This window comes from Emydura macquarii, unplaced genomic scaffold (assembly GCF_026122565.2).
Source record: "Emydura macquarii macquarii isolate MOO-44397 ecotype Brisbane River unplaced genomic scaffold, CSIRO-AGI_Emac_v2 contig_306, whole genome shotgun sequence".
NCBI lineage: Eukaryota > Metazoa > Chordata > Testudines > Chelidae > Emydura > Emydura macquarii.
In genome coordinates this window covers 6,715,519-6,731,991 of record NW_027130443.1, presented here as the reverse complement: position 1 = coordinate 6,731,991, position 16,473 = coordinate 6,715,519, and the positions used below count along the sequence as shown (strand labels likewise).

At 43.6% G+C, this 16,473-nt stretch overlaps 1 protein-coding gene across 1 annotated transcript in view; it reads right to left on the bottom strand.

Moving 5' to 3' along the window:
• The window catches only part of MUC16 (mucin 16, cell surface associated), a 75,819-nt gene that overhangs the window by 14,557 nt on the left and 44,789 nt on the right, over positions 1 to 16,473 (bottom strand). Inside the window, exons 14-44 of the mRNA XM_067562056.1 lie at positions 13,063 to 13,142; positions 11,628 to 11,770; positions 11,454 to 11,521; positions 10,879 to 11,051; positions 10,584 to 10,610; positions 10,171 to 10,313; positions 10,009 to 10,076; positions 9,697 to 9,869; positions 8,969 to 8,995; positions 8,095 to 8,237; positions 7,921 to 7,988; positions 7,345 to 7,517; positions 7,058 to 7,084; positions 6,633 to 6,775; positions 6,471 to 6,538; positions 6,159 to 6,331; positions 5,431 to 5,457; positions 4,557 to 4,699; positions 4,383 to 4,450; positions 3,809 to 3,981; positions 3,514 to 3,540; positions 3,089 to 3,231; positions 2,927 to 2,994; positions 2,615 to 2,787; positions 2,320 to 2,346; positions 1,895 to 2,037; positions 1,733 to 1,800; positions 1,421 to 1,593; positions 743 to 769; positions 326 to 468; positions 170 to 237 (exon numbers count right to left, since the gene is read on the bottom strand). Of these exons, the coding sequence (XP_067418157.1) occupies positions 170 to 237; positions 326 to 468; positions 743 to 769; positions 1,421 to 1,593; positions 1,733 to 1,800; positions 1,895 to 2,037; positions 2,320 to 2,346; positions 2,615 to 2,787; positions 2,927 to 2,994; positions 3,089 to 3,231; positions 3,514 to 3,540; positions 3,809 to 3,981; positions 4,383 to 4,450; positions 4,557 to 4,699; positions 5,431 to 5,457; positions 6,159 to 6,331; positions 6,471 to 6,538; positions 6,633 to 6,775; positions 7,058 to 7,084; positions 7,345 to 7,517; positions 7,921 to 7,988; positions 8,095 to 8,237; positions 8,969 to 8,995; positions 9,697 to 9,869; positions 10,009 to 10,076; positions 10,171 to 10,313; positions 10,584 to 10,610; positions 10,879 to 11,051; positions 11,454 to 11,521; positions 11,628 to 11,770; positions 13,063 to 13,142 (3,168 nt within the window). The remainder of the gene's footprint in view (positions 1 to 169; positions 238 to 325; positions 469 to 742; positions 770 to 1,420; positions 1,594 to 1,732; positions 1,801 to 1,894; positions 2,038 to 2,319; positions 2,347 to 2,614; positions 2,788 to 2,926; positions 2,995 to 3,088; positions 3,232 to 3,513; positions 3,541 to 3,808; positions 3,982 to 4,382; positions 4,451 to 4,556; positions 4,700 to 5,430; positions 5,458 to 6,158; positions 6,332 to 6,470; positions 6,539 to 6,632; positions 6,776 to 7,057; positions 7,085 to 7,344; positions 7,518 to 7,920; positions 7,989 to 8,094; positions 8,238 to 8,968; positions 8,996 to 9,696; positions 9,870 to 10,008; positions 10,077 to 10,170; positions 10,314 to 10,583; positions 10,611 to 10,878; positions 11,052 to 11,453; positions 11,522 to 11,627; positions 11,771 to 13,062; positions 13,143 to 16,473) is intronic.

The window sequence follows — 16,473 nt, the reverse complement described above, 5'->3', positions numbered from 1 at the left end:
AAGCATGAAATAAAATGTATTTACGGAGATGAATGCATTGAAAATGAGAGTGTAGATGGTTTCTGTTACAATACTAAAATTAAGAAGGAGAAGGATGGTAAAGAGATATCTATGTGTATTACATTACAGCATCAGAGGGGTGAACATGAACAAAGCTCATTATCCTCACCTATAAGCCATGACTTTGCATCCCATATAGAGAGGGCCAATGCTGCTGTTTTTGAACAATGGGTCAAGCTGGCAAAGAAAAGATTTTGTGAGATCATGCTGAGATCATTATAAAATCAAAAAAGTAAAAAGAATGACAGGAGCAATTCAGACTTACCAAAGAGGTCAGCACTTTCTCCGTAACATTAAATATTTTGGAATTTCGGATTTCTAATTCAGGTGAGTATTGGAGATTGGTTATGGTGAAGTTCACTGTGAAATACTCAACTGTTGGAGCTGGAATAGTAGCTAGGATCACAGCTGGGGAAAAAATGAATAGCAACCAGAAATTTAAATCAAATAATTTTCCCCTACAGACATATATTTAAAAAAAAAACCCTTTTGGCTCCTTGCATAGTTTCACGCAAAGAATTCAATGGGCTGTTATTCTTTCAAGGGGAAAGAACTGTCATTATTAAAGGAGCTGGACCACTGAACCACCAGCACATTGCTCGCTCTGTTTTAATTTAGATTTCCTGTAGGTTGACATTCAATTGTATGCTTTCAATATACACCAGTTCTTAAAGACACTTACTTGGCACTGGGCTTGCTTCATTGTAACCTGCAATGGAAAGGGACAGTAAATAAAGGTCATGATAGGCAGCTGGGAAAGCAAGCAAGAGAACTGACAGCAATACAAATTCCATGAAATATAACACAGCAAATGATATGTGTGTCACTTTGTTTTACATGAGCATGGCCTGGATCTCTTCTGGCATCCCATTCTCATGAGCGTAATCCTGACGTCAGTTGTACTGCTCATGTGTGTAAAGGTGGGAGACCCTGGGTCTATTTTGCTGCATGGTACAAATAATTAATAACAACAATTACTATATTGTTCAGTATGTTTAGGAGATTTGGTTTTGTTTCTAGAGCATGTTTTACAAATAATGTCCTTGGGACCTGTGCCAGCTAGAGGAAGTCCAAGATGGTCATTGGCTCTTACTGCTCTGTGGATTTCAATGCTGCCTTCCCTGCTTTGAAACACCACCAGAGAATCTCGCCGCCCTTCCATCTTGTATCATAATTTACACCTCACATAGTAGAGAACTTCCAATCTGGTACATTTTACATCAACTTTGCATGGATGCAAAGAGGATCCAAAGCAGAGGATCAGGTCCATCGTCATTATATGTTGTGTATTAGGAAGGGAACGCCTGTGCAGTGAGACACATAAGAGTACATTATAATGATAAGGAAACTGGCTGGTTACCATTGACATAGAGGCTGTTCTTGTCCAGGACGTAGGGTCCCAGCTTGGTGATGCTGTTTGTCTTGTTACTCACTTCACGGTAAACACCCACTCTGTCAAATGGGGGAGCAGCGGAATCGTGCTTGTAGGTGCAGACGGTATCTACACCGGTATCATTCCCAGCTCTCACCGGTCTAGAACAGAAAAGCCTATGTCAGATTTGATCCTGTGTTTGAATTATTTGCTGATGATTGTCTAAGGTTGAACAATTTGACAGTAAATGAACCTTCACACGATAGGGTAATATGTAAATCTCTCCCTCTGGATCCTTACCTATAAGCTGTCACTTCACATCTTATATAAGCTGGGCCAATGCTGCTGTTTCCAAATATTGGGTTGAGCTGACAAAGAGAGGATTTCATTAGTCTGTCATATTGCCAGATACCACCAGATGCCCCAAACTGCCAGGGAAGGATGTGAACCAATCCCACTTACCAAAGAGATCAGGACTTTCTCTGTAGCATTGAACCTGGTAGAATGTGGAGTTCCCAATTCTGAAGCATATCGGAGATTGGTTATGGTGAAGTTGACTGTGAAATGTTCAATTGCTGGAGCCAAGGTTGGGGTTGGTGAAACAGCTGCAAAAATGAAATAAAGAATGAAAAATCAATGAACTTACTGCTGCAGACACAGTGAAAGACGTCACTCGTTCCAGAGAGGCAGGTTTTATGCAATCGCAAACGCACTTTATTTTTCTGCCAAGGGAACTGTGGACAATTCTCCTTACAGGGTCAGTTCCATTGTGCTATGAGCAGAGTCACAGTTGTAGGCAACCTCTTTTCACCACCTGCCTTATGCTAAATTTTGAAAGTTTGTATCTTTCCATTATTTCAGTAAGGATCAATCTGAACTATACTCACTTGGCAGAGCTGGTGCTTCGTTATAACCTGGAATGAGAAGGGGAAATGATTAGAGGGCAACTAGAAAGGTAAGAAGGGAAGAAAGTGACATGTTGAAGCCAGGATGGTTCAGAAAGAGCAGTAGAGCATAACACAGTCACTAACTTTCTATGGTCTGTAGTTATTGCAGGGTTGGGACTCTTTCTTGCTATATTACTGCGATCTTTAACCTCCACCGTGTATATCGTGTATATATTGTTATACCAGGGCAACGAATTCTGTACAACTTAAAAGCTGTAATAAATCAGCTGGTTACCATTGACATAGAGGCTGTCCTTGTCCAGAGTGTAGGGCCCCAGCTTGGTGATGCCATTTGTCTTTTTGCTTATTTCATGGTAAACACCCACTTTATCAAACGGGGGAATGGTGGAGCCGTTCCTGTAGATGCAGAGGGCATCTATTCCAGTGTCATTCCCAGCTCTCACCGGTCTAGAACAGAAAAGCCTATGTCAGATTTGATCCTGTGTTTGAATTATTTGCTGATGATTGTCTAAGGTTGAACAAAATGTCAGTAAATGAACCTTCACACAGTAGGGTAATATGTAAATCTCTGTCTCTGGATCCTTACCTATAGGCTGTCACTTCACATCTTATATAAGCTGGGCCAATGCTGCTGTTTTGAAATATCGGGTTGAGCTGGCAAAGAGAGGATTTCATTAGTCTGTCATACTGCCAGATAGCACCAGATGCCCCAAAGTGCCAGGGAAGGATGTGAACCAATCCCACTTACCAAAGAGATCAAGACTTTCTCTGTAGCATTGAACCTGGTAGAATGTGGAATTCCCAGTTCTGAAGCATATCGGAGATTGGTTATGGTGAAGTTCAGTGTGAAATGTTCAATTGCTGGAGCCGAGGTTGGGGTTGGTGAAACAGCTGCAAAAATGAAATAAAGAATGAAAAATCAATGAACTTACTGCTGCAGACATCCTGAAAGACGTCACTAGTTCCACAAACACAGCTTTTATACAATCGCACACTGACTTTATTTTTCTGCCAAGGGAACTGTGACAACTCTCCTTAGAGGTCCAGTTCCATTGCATTATGAGCAGAGTCACAGTTGTAGGCAACCTCTATCCACGACCTGCTCATATGCTAAATTTTGAAAGTTTGTATCTTTCTATTATTTCAATAAGGATCAATCTGAACAATACTCACTTGGCAGAGCTGGTGCTTCGTTATAACCTGGAATGAGAAAGGAAAATGATTAGAGGGCAACTAGAGAGGTAGGAAGGGAAGAAAGTGACATGTTGAAGCCAGGATGGTTCAGAAAGAGCAGTAGAGCATAACACAGTCACTAACTTTCTATAGTCTGTGGTTATTCCAGGGATGGGACTCTTTCTTGCTATATTACTGCAATATTTATCCTCCACCATGTATATCGTGTACATATTGTTATACCAGGGCAACGAATTCTGTACAGCTTAAAAGCTGTAATAAATCAGCTGGTTACCATTGACATAGAGGCTGTCCTTGTCCAGACTGTAGGGCCCCAGCTTGGTGATGCCATTTGTCTTTTTGGTTATTTCATGGTAAACACCCACTTTATCAAACGGGGGAATGGTGGAGCCATTCCTGTAGGTGCAGACGGCATCTATTCCAGTGTCATTCCCAGCTCTCACCGGTCTGGAATAGAAGAGTCAATGTTACATTTCATCATGTTTAAATTGTTTGCTGATGATTAAGCTACATGTTCCACTCTGGAATCGTATTGTTCCCATAACTGTATGAAAATTCATACGCAAATGATGTGTAAGGGAATGTAAAACAATCCCTTTATCTACATTATCACAAATGACCCAAATGTTAAAAAGGTCATTTTTAAAACCAAAACCATTTTACTGGCATCTGAGTGGTTGTTTCACGGTTAACGTGGTCCATGTTCACATTCAGAGATGGTGTGGAGTGGTAGGGTTTAATTGTGCAAGAGACAAACAATTCTGCATTATTACAATGCCAAACAAATTGACAGTAAACAAGCCTCATGCAGTAGGGTTATAAGGAAATCTCAGTCCCTGGATTCTTACCTGTAACTCTTCACTTCACATCCTATGTAAGCGGGGCCGATGCTGCTGTTTCCAAGTATCGGGTCAAGCTGGCAGAGAGAGGATTTCATTAGTGTGTCGTACTGCTAAATAGAGCCAACTATCCCAGACTGCAAATAGCTGTGCCAGGGAAATACGTCAGAGAGTCATACTTACCAAAGAGGTCAGGGCTTTCTCTGTAGCATTGAATTTCATAGAATTAGGGTTTCCCAGTTCTGAAGTATATTGGAGGTTAGTTATGGTGAAATTCACTGTGAAATATGCAATTGCTGGAGCTGCGGTTATAGATGGGATCAGAGCTGGAAAAAAGGGAATAACAATCAGAAATATAAATCAAATACTTTCCCTCTACAAACATATTTAAAAAAACCTTTTGGCTGCTGACAAAGTTCCACACCAAGTATGCAATGAGCTGTTATTCTTTCAAGGGGAAAATTATCATTATTAGAGGAGCTGGGCCACTGAACCACCAGCATATTGCTCGCTCTGTTTTATTTTAGACTTCCTGTAGATTGACACTCTATTACAGGGGTGACCAAACTTACTGACTCTCTGAGCCGCATACGACCATCCTCAGAAGTTTGAGAGCCGGGGCGCGCCTGCCGGGCACGAGGGTTACAGCCCTGAAGCGGGGATTGGGGATTCTACCCCGTGGGGCGTTGCTGCCAGGTCTCAGGGCCACTGCCCGGTGGGGAGCATCTGCTGCATGCACAAGTCCCGGCAGGCATCTCCCATGGGTAGAAGCCCCAAGACCTTGCTCTCTGCAGGGAGCCCTGGCAGTCGCACCCTGTGGGACAGAAATCCTGAGCCCTGGCAGGCGCCGCCTGTGGGGCAGAAGCCCCCAGCCCCACCCCCGTGCCATGGGGTTGAAGTCCTGAAATCCCTTCCCTAGCCTGGTATGCAGAGAATGGGGGGCTCTGCAGGCTGCAATTTTACTGTCAAAGAGCCACATGTGGCTCCTGAGACACAGTTTGGCCACCCCTGCTGTATTGTATAGTTTCAATAGGCACCAGTTCTTATCGACACTTACTTGGCACTGGGCTTGCTTCACTGTATCCTGCAATGGAAAGGGATAATGAATAAAGGTCAGGCTAGGCGGCTTGGAAAGGGATAAAGACTGCTGACAGCAATAACAATTCCATGCAACTGAACATCAATTTGTTTTACACAACCGTGGGCTACGTCTGTTCTGGCAGCCCACTGACAACAACGTGATGCTGAAGTCAGTTGTACTGCTCTGATCAGTAAAGGTCGGAGACCCCGGCCCTGTTTTACAGCATGGCTTTCCTGTGTTTCCAGTGTGTTTGTATTGCACCTAGCACAGTGGTGTCCTCATCCATAACACTAGCATGGTACAAATACTTAATTACAACAATTATATTATACACTACATTGAGGGGATTGGGTTTTGTTTCTAGAGCATGTATTACAGATAATGTCCTTGGGACCTGTGCCAGCTAGTGGAAATCCAAGATGATCATTGCCTCCTACTGCTCTGTGGATTTTAATGCTGCCTTCCCTGCCTTGAAACACCACCAGAGAATCTCACCGCCCTTCCATCTTGAATCATAATTTACACCTCAAACAGTAGAGAACTTCCAATCTGGTACATTTAAAATCAACTTTGCACGGATGCAAAGAGGATCCAAAGCAGAGGATCAGGTCCATCATCATTATATGTTGTGTATTAGGAAGGGAACGCCTGTGCAGTGAGACACATAAGAGTACATTATAATGATAAGGAAACTGGCAAGTTACCATTGACATAGAGGCTGTTCTTGTCCAGGATGTAGGGGCCCAACTTGGTGATGCTGTTTGTCTTGTTACTCACTTCACGGTAAACACCCACTCTGTCAAATGGGGGAGCAGCGGAATCGTGCTTGTAGGTGCAGACGGTATCTACACCGGTATCATTCCCAGCTCTCACCGGTCTAGAACAGAAAAGCCTATGTCAGATTTGATCCTGTGTTTGAATTATTTGCTGATGATTGTCTAAGGTTGAACAAAATGTCAGTAAATGAACCTTCACACAGTAGGGTAATATGTAAATCTCTGCCTCTGGATCCTTACCTATAGGCTGTCACTTCACATCTTATATAATCTGGGCCAATGCTGCTGTTTCCAAATATTGGGTTGAGCTGGCAAAGAGAGGATTTCATTAGTCTGTCATACTGCCAGATAGCACCAGATGCCCCAAAGTGCCAGGGAAGGATGTGAACCAATCCCACTTACCAAAGAGATCAAGACTTTCTCTGTAGCATTGAAACTGGTAGAATGAGGAGTTCCCAATTCTGAAGCATATCGGAGATTGGTTATGGTGAAGTTCAGTGTGAAATGTTCAATTGCTGGAGCCGAGGTTGGGGTTGATGAAACAGCTGCAAAAATGAAATAAAGAATGAAAAATCAATGAACTTACTGCTGCAGACATCCTGAAAGACGTCACTAGTTCCACAGAGGCAGGTTTTATGCAATCGCAAACGCACTTTATTTTTCTGGCAAGGGAACTGTGGACAATTCTCCTTAGAGGGCCAGTTCCATTGCATTATGAGTAGAGTCACATTTGTAGGCAACCTCTTTTCACCACCTGCCTTATGCTAAATTTTACAAGTTTGCATCTTTCCATTATTTCAGTAAGGATCAATCTGAACTATACTCACTTGGCAGAGCTGGTGCTTCGTTATAACCTGGAATGAGAAGGGGGAATGATTAGAGGGTAACTAGAGAGGTAAGAAGGGAAGAAAGTGACATGTTGAAGCCAGGATGGTTCAGAAAGAGCAGTAGAGCATAACACAGTCACTAACTTCCTATGGTCTGTGGTTATTTCAGGGATGGGACTCTTTCTTGCTATATTACTGCGATCTTTAACCTCCACCATATATATCGTGTATATGTTGTTATACCAGGGCAATGAAAACTGAAAAGCTGTAATAAATCAGCTGGTTACCATTGACATAGAGGCTGTCCTTGTCCAGAGTGTAGGGCCCCAGCTTGGTGATGCCATTTGTCTTTTTGCTTATTTCATGGTAAACACCCACTTTATCAAACGGGGGAATGGTGGAGCCGTTCCTGTAGATGCAGAGGGCATCTATTCCAGTGTCATTCCCAGCTCTCATCGGTCTAGAATGGCAGAGTCAATGTTACATTTCATCATGTTTAAATTGTTTGCTGATGATTAAGCTACATGTCCCACTCTGGAATCGTATTGTTCCCATAACTATATGAAAATTCATACGCAAATGATGTGTAAGGGAATGTAAAAAAATCCCTTTATCTACATTATCACAAATGACCCAAATGTTAAAAAAGGTCATTTTTAAAACCAAAACCATTTTACTGGCATCTGAGTGGTTGTTTCACGGTTAACATGGTCCATGTTCACATTCAGAGATGGTGTGGAGTGGTAGGGTTTAATTGTGCAAGAGACAAACAATTGTGCATTATTACAATGCCAAACAAATTGACAGTAAATGAGCCCTCATGCAGTAGGGTTATAAGGAAATCTCAGTCCCTGGATTCTTACCTATAACTCTTCACTTCACATCCGATGTAAGCGGGGCCGATGCTGCTGTTTCCAAGTATCGGGTCAAGCTGGCAGAGAGAGGATTTCATTAGTGTGTCGTACTGCTAAATAGAACCAAATATCCCAGATTGCAAATAGCTGTGCCAGGGAAAGACGTCAGTGAGTCATACTTACCAAAGAGGTCAGGGCTTTCTCTGTAGCATTGAATTTCATAGAATTAGGGGTTCCCAGTTCTGAAGTATATTGGAGGTTAGTTATGGTGAAATTCACTGTGAAATATGCAATTGCTGGAGTTGGGGTTGCAGATGGGTTCAGAGCTGGAAAAAAGTGAATAGCAACCAGAAATGTAAACCAAATACGTTTCCCCTACAAAGATATTTAAAAAAAGCTATTGGCTTCTGGCAAAGTTCCACACCAAGTATTCAATGATCTGCTATTCTTTCAAGTGGAAAATTATCATTATTAAAGGAGCTGGGCCACTGAACCACCAGCATGTTGCTCGCTCTGTTTTATTTTAGACTTCCTGTAGATTGACACTCTATTACAGGGGTGACCAAACTTACTGATTCTCTGAGCCGCATACGACCATCCTCAGAAGTTTGAGAGCCGGGGCGCGCCTGCCTGGCTCGAGGGTTTCAGCCCTGAAGCGGGGATTGGGGCTTCTACCCCGTGGGGTGTTTCTGCCAGGTCTCAGGGCCACTGCCCGGTGGGGAGCATCTGCTGCATACACAAGTCCCGGCAGGCATCTCCCATGGGTAGAAGCCCCGAGACCTTGCTCTCTGCAGGGAGCCCTGGCAGTCGCACCCTGTGGGACAGAAATCCTGAGCCCTGGCAAGCGCCGCCTGTGGGGCAGAAGCCCCCAGCCCCACCCCCGTGCCATGGGGTTGAAGCCCTGAAATCCCTTCCCTAGTCTGGTATGCGGAGAATGGGGGGCTCTGCAGGCTGCACTTTAACTGTCAAAGAGCCACATGTGGCTCCTGAGACACAGTTTGGCCACCCCTGCTGTATTGTATCGTTTCAATAGGCACCAGTTCTTATCGACACTTACTTGGCACTGGGCTTGCTTCATTGTATCCTGCAATGGAAAGGGATAATGAATAAAGGTCAGGCTAGGCAGCTTGGAAAGGGATAAAGAGAGCTGACAGCAATAACAATTCCATGCAACTGAACATCAATTTGTTTTACACAACCGTGGGCTACGTCTGTTCTGGCAGCCCACTGTCAACAACGTGATGCTGAAGTCAGTTGTACTGCTCTGATCAGTAAAGGTCGGAGACCCTGGCCCTGTTTTACAGCATGGCTTTCCTGTGTTTCCAGTGTGTGTGTATTGCACCTAGCAGAGTGGTGTGCTGCTCCATAACACTAGCATGGTACAAATCATTACTAAGAACAGTTATGTTATACACTACGTTGAGGGGATTCGGTTTTGTTTCTAGAGCATGTATTACAAATAATGTCCTTGGGATCTGTGCCAGCTAGCGGAAATCCAAGATGATCATTGTCTCCTGCAGCTCTGTGGATTTCAATGCTGCCTTCCCTGCTCTGAAACACCGTCAGAGAATCTCACCGCCCTTCAATCTGGTGTCATAATTTACACCTCACATAATAGAGCCCTTCCAATCTGGTACATTTTAAATCAACTTTGCATGGATGCAAAGAGGATCCAAAGCAGAGGATAAGGTCCATCGTCATTATCTATTCCATATTAGAAAGGGAACACCCGTGCAGTGAGATACATAACAGTGCATTATAATGATAAGGAAACTGGCAAGTTACCATTGACATAGAGGCTGTTCTTGTCCAGGATGTAGGGGCCCAACTTGGTGATGCTGTTTGTCTTGTTACTCACTTCACGGTAAACACCCACTCTGTCAAATGGGGGAGCAGTGGAGTCGTGCCTGTAGGTGCAGACCGCATCTACACCAGTGTCATTCCCAGCTCTCACCGGTCTAGAACAGAAAAGCCTATGTCAGATTTGATCCTGTGTTTGAATTATTTGCTGATGATTGTCTAAGGTTGAACAAAATGTCAGTAAATGAACCTTCACACGATAGGGTAATATGTAAATCTCTGCCTCTGGATCCTTACCTATAGGCTGTCACTTCACATCTTATATAATCTGGGCCAATGCTGCTGTTTCCAAATATCGGGTTGAGCTGGCAAAGAGAGGATTTCATTAGTCTGTCATACTGCCAGATAGCACCAGATGCCCCAAAGTGCCAGGGAAGGATGTGAACCAATCCCACTTACCAAAGAGATCAAGACTTTCTCTGTAGCGTTGAACCTGGTAGAATGTGGAGTTCCCAATTCTGAAGCATATCGGAGATTGGTTATGGTGAAGTTCAGTGTGAAATGTTCTATTGCTGGAGCCAAGGTTGGCATTGGTGAAACAGCTGCAAAAATGAAATAAAGAATGAAAAATCAATGAACTTACTGCTGCAGACACAGTGAAAGACGTCACTCGTTCCACAGAGGCAGGTTTTATGCAATCGCAAACGGACTTTATTTTTCTGCCAAGGGAACTGTGGACAATTCTCCTTCCATTGTGCTATGAGCAGAATCACAGTTGTAGGCAACCTCTTTTCACCACCTGCCTTATGCTAAATTTTGAAAGTTTGTATCTTTCCATTATTTCAGTAAGGATCAATCTGAACTATACTCACTTGGCAGAGCTGGTGCTTCGTTATAACCTGGAATGAGAAGGGGAAATGATTAGAGGGCAACTAGAGAGGTAGGAAGAGAAGAAAGTGACATGTTGAAGCCAGGATGGTTCAGAAAGAGCAGTAGAGCATAACACAGTCACTAACTTTCTATGGTCTGTGGTTATTCCAGGGATGGGACTCTTTCTTGCTATATTACTGTGATCTTTAACCTCCACCGTGTATATCGTGTATATATTGTTATACCAGGGCAACGAATTCTGTACAACTTAAAAGCTGTAATAAATCAGCTGGTTACCATTGACATAGAGGCTGTCCTTGTCCAGAGTGTAGGGCCCCAGCTTGGTGATGCCATTTGTCTTTTTGCTTATTTCATGGTAAACACCCACTTTATCAAATGGGGGAATGGTGGAGCCGTTCCTGTAGATGCAGAGGGCATCTATTCCAGTGTCATTCCCAGCTCTCACCGGTCTAGAATAGAAGAGTCAGTGTTACATTTCATCATGTTTAAATTGTTTGCTGATGATTAAGCTACATGTTCAACTCTGGAATCGTATTGTTCCCATAACTGTATGAAAATTCATACGCAAATGATGTGTAAGGGAATGTAAAACAATCCCTGTATCTACATTATCACAAATGACCCAAACGTTAAAAAAGGTCATTTTTGAAACCAAAACCATTTTACTGGCACCTGAGTGATTGTTCCACGGTTAACGTGGTCCATGTTCACATTCAGAGATGGTGTGGAGTGGTAGGGTTTAATTGTGCAAGAGACAAACAATTGTGCATTATTACAATGCCAAACAAATTGACAGTAAACAAGCCTCATGCAGTAGGGTTATAAGGAAATCTCAGTCCCTGGATTCTTACCTATAACTCTTCACTTCACATCCTATGTAAGCGGGGCCGATGCTGCTGTTTCCAAGTATCGGGTCAAGCTGGCAAAGAGAGGATATCATTAGTGTGTCGTACTGCTAAATAGAACCAAATATCCCAGATTGCAAATAGCTGTGCCAGGGAAAGACGTCAGTGAGTCATACTTACCAAAGAGGTCAGGGCTTTCTCTGTAGCATTGAATTTCATAGAATTAGGGGTTCCCAGTTCTGAAGTATATTGGAGGTTAGTTATGGTGAAATTCACTGTGAAATATGCAATTGCTGGAGCTGGGGTTATAGATGGGATCAGAGCTGGAAAAAACAATATAACTGTCAGAAGCTGAAATCAAGTAATTCAGCCATCAAGATACACGAAAAGCCCATGTGTCTTTTTTAAGTGATACAGCTATATTCGATGTTAAAGGGCCTTCTGTCAAGGTAACCTTTTGTTTATTGCCATTAAAGTTCCAGTTCAAATGGAAGATCAACACATCTCTTGACTTCTAGGTTATCAATAGCCTGACATGTTTCATACTAAATTTTTTAACCTTTCAGTTTTTCAGTATGGCTGAATTCTGAAATATACTCAATGGGCAGAGCTGGTGGTTCGTTGTAACCGGGAATTAAAAAGGAAATCATTAGAGGGAAAACTAGACAGCTGACGATGAGAGGGATGAACAGATAGTAGAGTAACATGGAGAGAGAAGTGGAAATGAATGGAGCCGCTCTCTTCAATGCTTTCTTGAAGGATATGGGCATAATACTGATATCAGCCCGCTCTGAGCTCAAGGAGAGCCAGGAACACAGCTAATCCCCCCATCCAGAATTCTCTGAACCATTTAAGGGTATAGCCCCTGGCTAATGCCTTGCAACCACCAGTGAGCGAGAAGGGGATGGCTCCCTCTTCTAAGTTGTAGCAGGAGCTGCCAGGGAGTGTATTTCCTCCACTCTTTGTGGGAGTGTTATCGGTGACCTGGCCCAATTCAACCAATACTACAAAGTGTCCAACCCACGTGGTTCACCTTCTCACCCCTGCCCAGAGTGTCTGTAACTTTAGCTGCCCTCAGTAAGACCTTGAAATCTATGTTTAAAAAATCGACACATGGGATCTAGACCTTTGCCATCCAGGATTAGCAGAGGTTGGCAGTTAGACCCTATCACTCTCAGTAATAGTTATTGCTGTAGTCTCAGCTTGGGAAGTGTTCGCTACAGGAGCAATGGATGTCTCCGGTATAGTAGAGGTGATTATAGCTCTATGATAGGATGAAGTGGTAGGAAGGGGAACTGTGGTTCTACCCTCTAATGTAGTGGTACGAATTATTTCTTTAGCCTCAGGTAGGAAAGTGGTCCCTAGTGGAGTGGTGGAGGCCTGTGGTATAGAAGACATGGCTGATGCTGTGCTCTCAGGTAGTGAAGTGGTGGTAGGAAGGGCTACCCTGATTATCACCTCAACTGTAGTGGTATTAGTTATTGACATAGTCTCGGCTTCAGAAGTAGTCTCTAAATGAACTCTGGAATAGTAGGTGGAGCAGCATCGGTGCTATCAGATAGTGAAGTGGTAGGAAGGGGAACTATAGAGGTACTAATTATTGCTGTAGTCTCACCTGGGAAAGTGGTCTGTAGAGAAGATGTGGATGTCTCTGCTACTGTAGAGCTGGCTGCAGCTGTCATAACAGAGGGTGAACTAGCACGAAGAGTGACTGTGGCTGGTTCGGAGAACGAAGTGCCAGTTAGTGCTGTGGTCTCAGATAGGGAAGACGTCAGAGAAGCAGAAGTGGATATCTCTGCTAATGTAGAGGTAGCTGCCATTTTGGTCTTAGCTGTGGAAGTGGGGCCTGGGGCTTTTGTGATGAATTCTGCTCCAGTTGTGAGATACATTGTTGTTGTCCCAGCTTTGCTAGGAATAACATGACCTGCTGCTCTGGTGGTACTCACTAACATAGTACTTTTGGTGGTGGCAGTGGTTGTTTTAACCATAGAAGTAGTTTGTACTGTTGTGACATTATTATCTTTGTTTTGTCCCACTGGGTTAGCGGTCTCCTGATGTATTATTTCGGTGATTTCACGGTCTGTGTGAAGAACTGTGGTACTAGTTGTTGCTTTAGTCTCAGCTAGGTAAGTGGTCCCTAGAGGAGCTGTGGAGGTCTTCTGGACAGTGGAAGTGGCTGAAGCCGTGCTCCCAAGTCGTGCAGCAGTAGGAAGGAGAACGGTTGTTGTTTCTCCTACTGTGGTTGTACCAGTTATTGCTGTAGTCTCAGCTATGGAAGTGATCTGTAGAGAAGAGGTGGAGGTCTCTGGAATAGTAGAAGTGGTTGCAGCCATACTCCCAGGTAGTGAAATGGTAGGCAGAACAACTGTGGTTGTCCCCTCTTCTGTAGTGGTAGTGATCATTTCTGTACTCTCAGCTAGGGAAGTGGTCTCTAGAGGAGCTGTGGAGCCATGTGATGCAGAAGAGGTGGCTGCTGCTGTGCTCCGAGGTAGTGTAGTGGTAGGAAGAGTAATTGTGGTTGTTTCTTCTACTGCGGTGGTACCACTTACTGGTGTAGTCTCACCTAGCGAAGTGTTCTTCAGAAAAGCAGTGGAGGTCTCTGGAATCGAATAGGTCAATGCAGTTGTGGTCCCAAGAAGCATAGTGGTAGGAGGAGGAACTGTGCTTGTCTCTTCTATTGTAGGTCTACTACTCATCGTTGTAGTTTCAGATGGAGAAGTAGTTTCTAGAGGAGAAATGGATTTCTGTCCTATTGTAGTAGTGGCTACAACTGTGCTTTTAATTTGTGAAGTTGTAGCAAGGGGAAGTCTGGTTGTCTCTTCAGTTGTAGTGGTACCAGTTATTGCTGTTGTCTCAGCTGGAGAGATGGTCCCTACAGGAGATGCGGATGTCTCTGGTATAATAGGGGTGGACAAAACTTTGCTCCCTGGTACTGAACTGGTGGGCAGAGGAATTGTGGTTGTCTTTTCTACTGTAGTGGTACCAGTTATTTCTGTAGTCTCAGCTGGGGAAGTAGTCTCTAGAGGAGCTGTAGTGGGCACTGGTGTAGTAGAAATGGCTGTAGCTGTGCTCTCATACAGTGACCTGGTTAGGGGGACAAAGCTGGTTATCTCCTTCACTGTAGTGGTCCTACTTCTTGCTGTAGCCTCAGTTGGGGAAGAAGTCTCTTGAGGAACTGTGGAGGTCTCTGGAATAGAAGAAGTCGCTGCTGCTGTGCTTTCAGGTAGTGAACTGGTAGGAAGGAGAACTGTGCTTGTCACCTCTGCTATAGTAGTGCTTTTTATCGCTGTAATCTCAGTTGGAGAAGTGGTCTCTAGAGGAGATGCAGAGGTCTCTGGAATAGTAGAGGTGGCTGCAGCTGTGCTCTGAGGTAGTGAGCTGGTTGAAAGAGCAACAGTGATTGTCTCCTCTGGTGTAGTGGTACCAGCTAATGCTGGAGTTTCAGGTGGGGAAGTGGTCTCTAGAGGAGATGTGGATGTCTCTGCTATGGGAGTAGTGGCTTCAACTGTCATAAGAGATGGTGAACTTGCAGGAAGAGAGATTGTGGTTGGCTTTGATGCCGAAGTGCCAATTAGTGCTGTGGTCTTAGGCAGGGAAGACGTCAGAGGAGCAGAAGTGGATGTCTCTGCTGACATAGAGGTAGCTGCAGTTTTAGTCTCAGCTGTGGAAGTGGTCACTGGGGCTGTGGTGATGGATTCTGCTCCTGTTGTGAGAGACGTTGCTGGCGTCCCAGCTTTGCTAGGGATCACAGGACCTGCTCCTCTGGTGGTACTCAGTAAAGTAGTACTTTTGGTGGTGGTGGGGTTGGTTTTAACCACAGATGTAGTCTGTGCTGTCGTGACATTATTATCTTTATTTTGTCCCATTGGGTTAGCAGTCTCCTGATGTATTATTTCGGTGATTTCACGATCTGTGTGAAGAAATGTTTCTCCATTTTACTATTTTATATAGGTTCTTACAACACATATTGAGTGCAGATCCAAGGGAGATGTATATCGATATGGTTAGTGTCAACAAACACCGAGTTTGTTTTAGCTTTAGACATTCCAACATTTTTTCCCCAGTTGTGAGAAATATAGATAGAAAAATATTCACAACTTACATGGAGAATGCATCAGAGAGACACTCTACAGTTCCCTCTGGAATCCTTTTTTCCATTTTGTGCTCACTGTGTCTCATTCCTGTTTACACTAAAGTCCCCATACTCTGCTCTAACAGTGGTTAACTGTAATTTGCACTCTCATGAAGGCCCCCATATGCATAGATTCCAAGGCCTAGGGGGACCATTCTGATCATCTAGTTTGATCTGTGGGCCATAGAACTTCCCCAGAATTACTCCTTTTGAATTAGAGCATTTCTTTTTCTTTTTTAAAAAATCTAACCTTGATTTTTAAATTACCAACGATAGAGAATGCACCGCCACCCTTGGTGAATTGTTCCAATGTTCTCACTTTTAAAAATTTACTCTTTTTCTCATATAAATTTATCTAGCTTCATCTTCCAGCCACTGGATATTGTAATATTTTCATCTGCTAGATTAAAGAGCCTATTATCAAATATTTGTTCCCAAGGTAGGTTGTTAAAGATTGTTATCAAGTCACCCCTTAAACTTCTCTTTGTTAAAATATACAAATTGAGCTCCTTGAGTCTGTTACACCACTGCATGTTTTCTAATTGTAATCAGTCTCTGGGCTCGTCTCTGAATCCTTTCCAGTTTATCAACATCCTTCTTCAATTGTGAACACCAGAACTGGAAATAGTATTCAAGCAGTGGTTGCATCATTGCCCTGTCCAGAGGTAAAATATCTTAAGCATGCCTCCCAGATCAGGTCACTCAGGTGAGTTCACACAAAACAACTTGAGGAGGAAGACGAGAGGGAAAGGGAGGCCGTCCCTCGTAACTTTTAACCCAGTGGTTAGGGTCCTCACTTGGGATGTGGAAGACTGACTGTTGCACTGAGGATTAAATAATGGAAGTGTCATTTGGACGCAGCATCTGGATTCTGAGTCTCCCACATACTGGGTG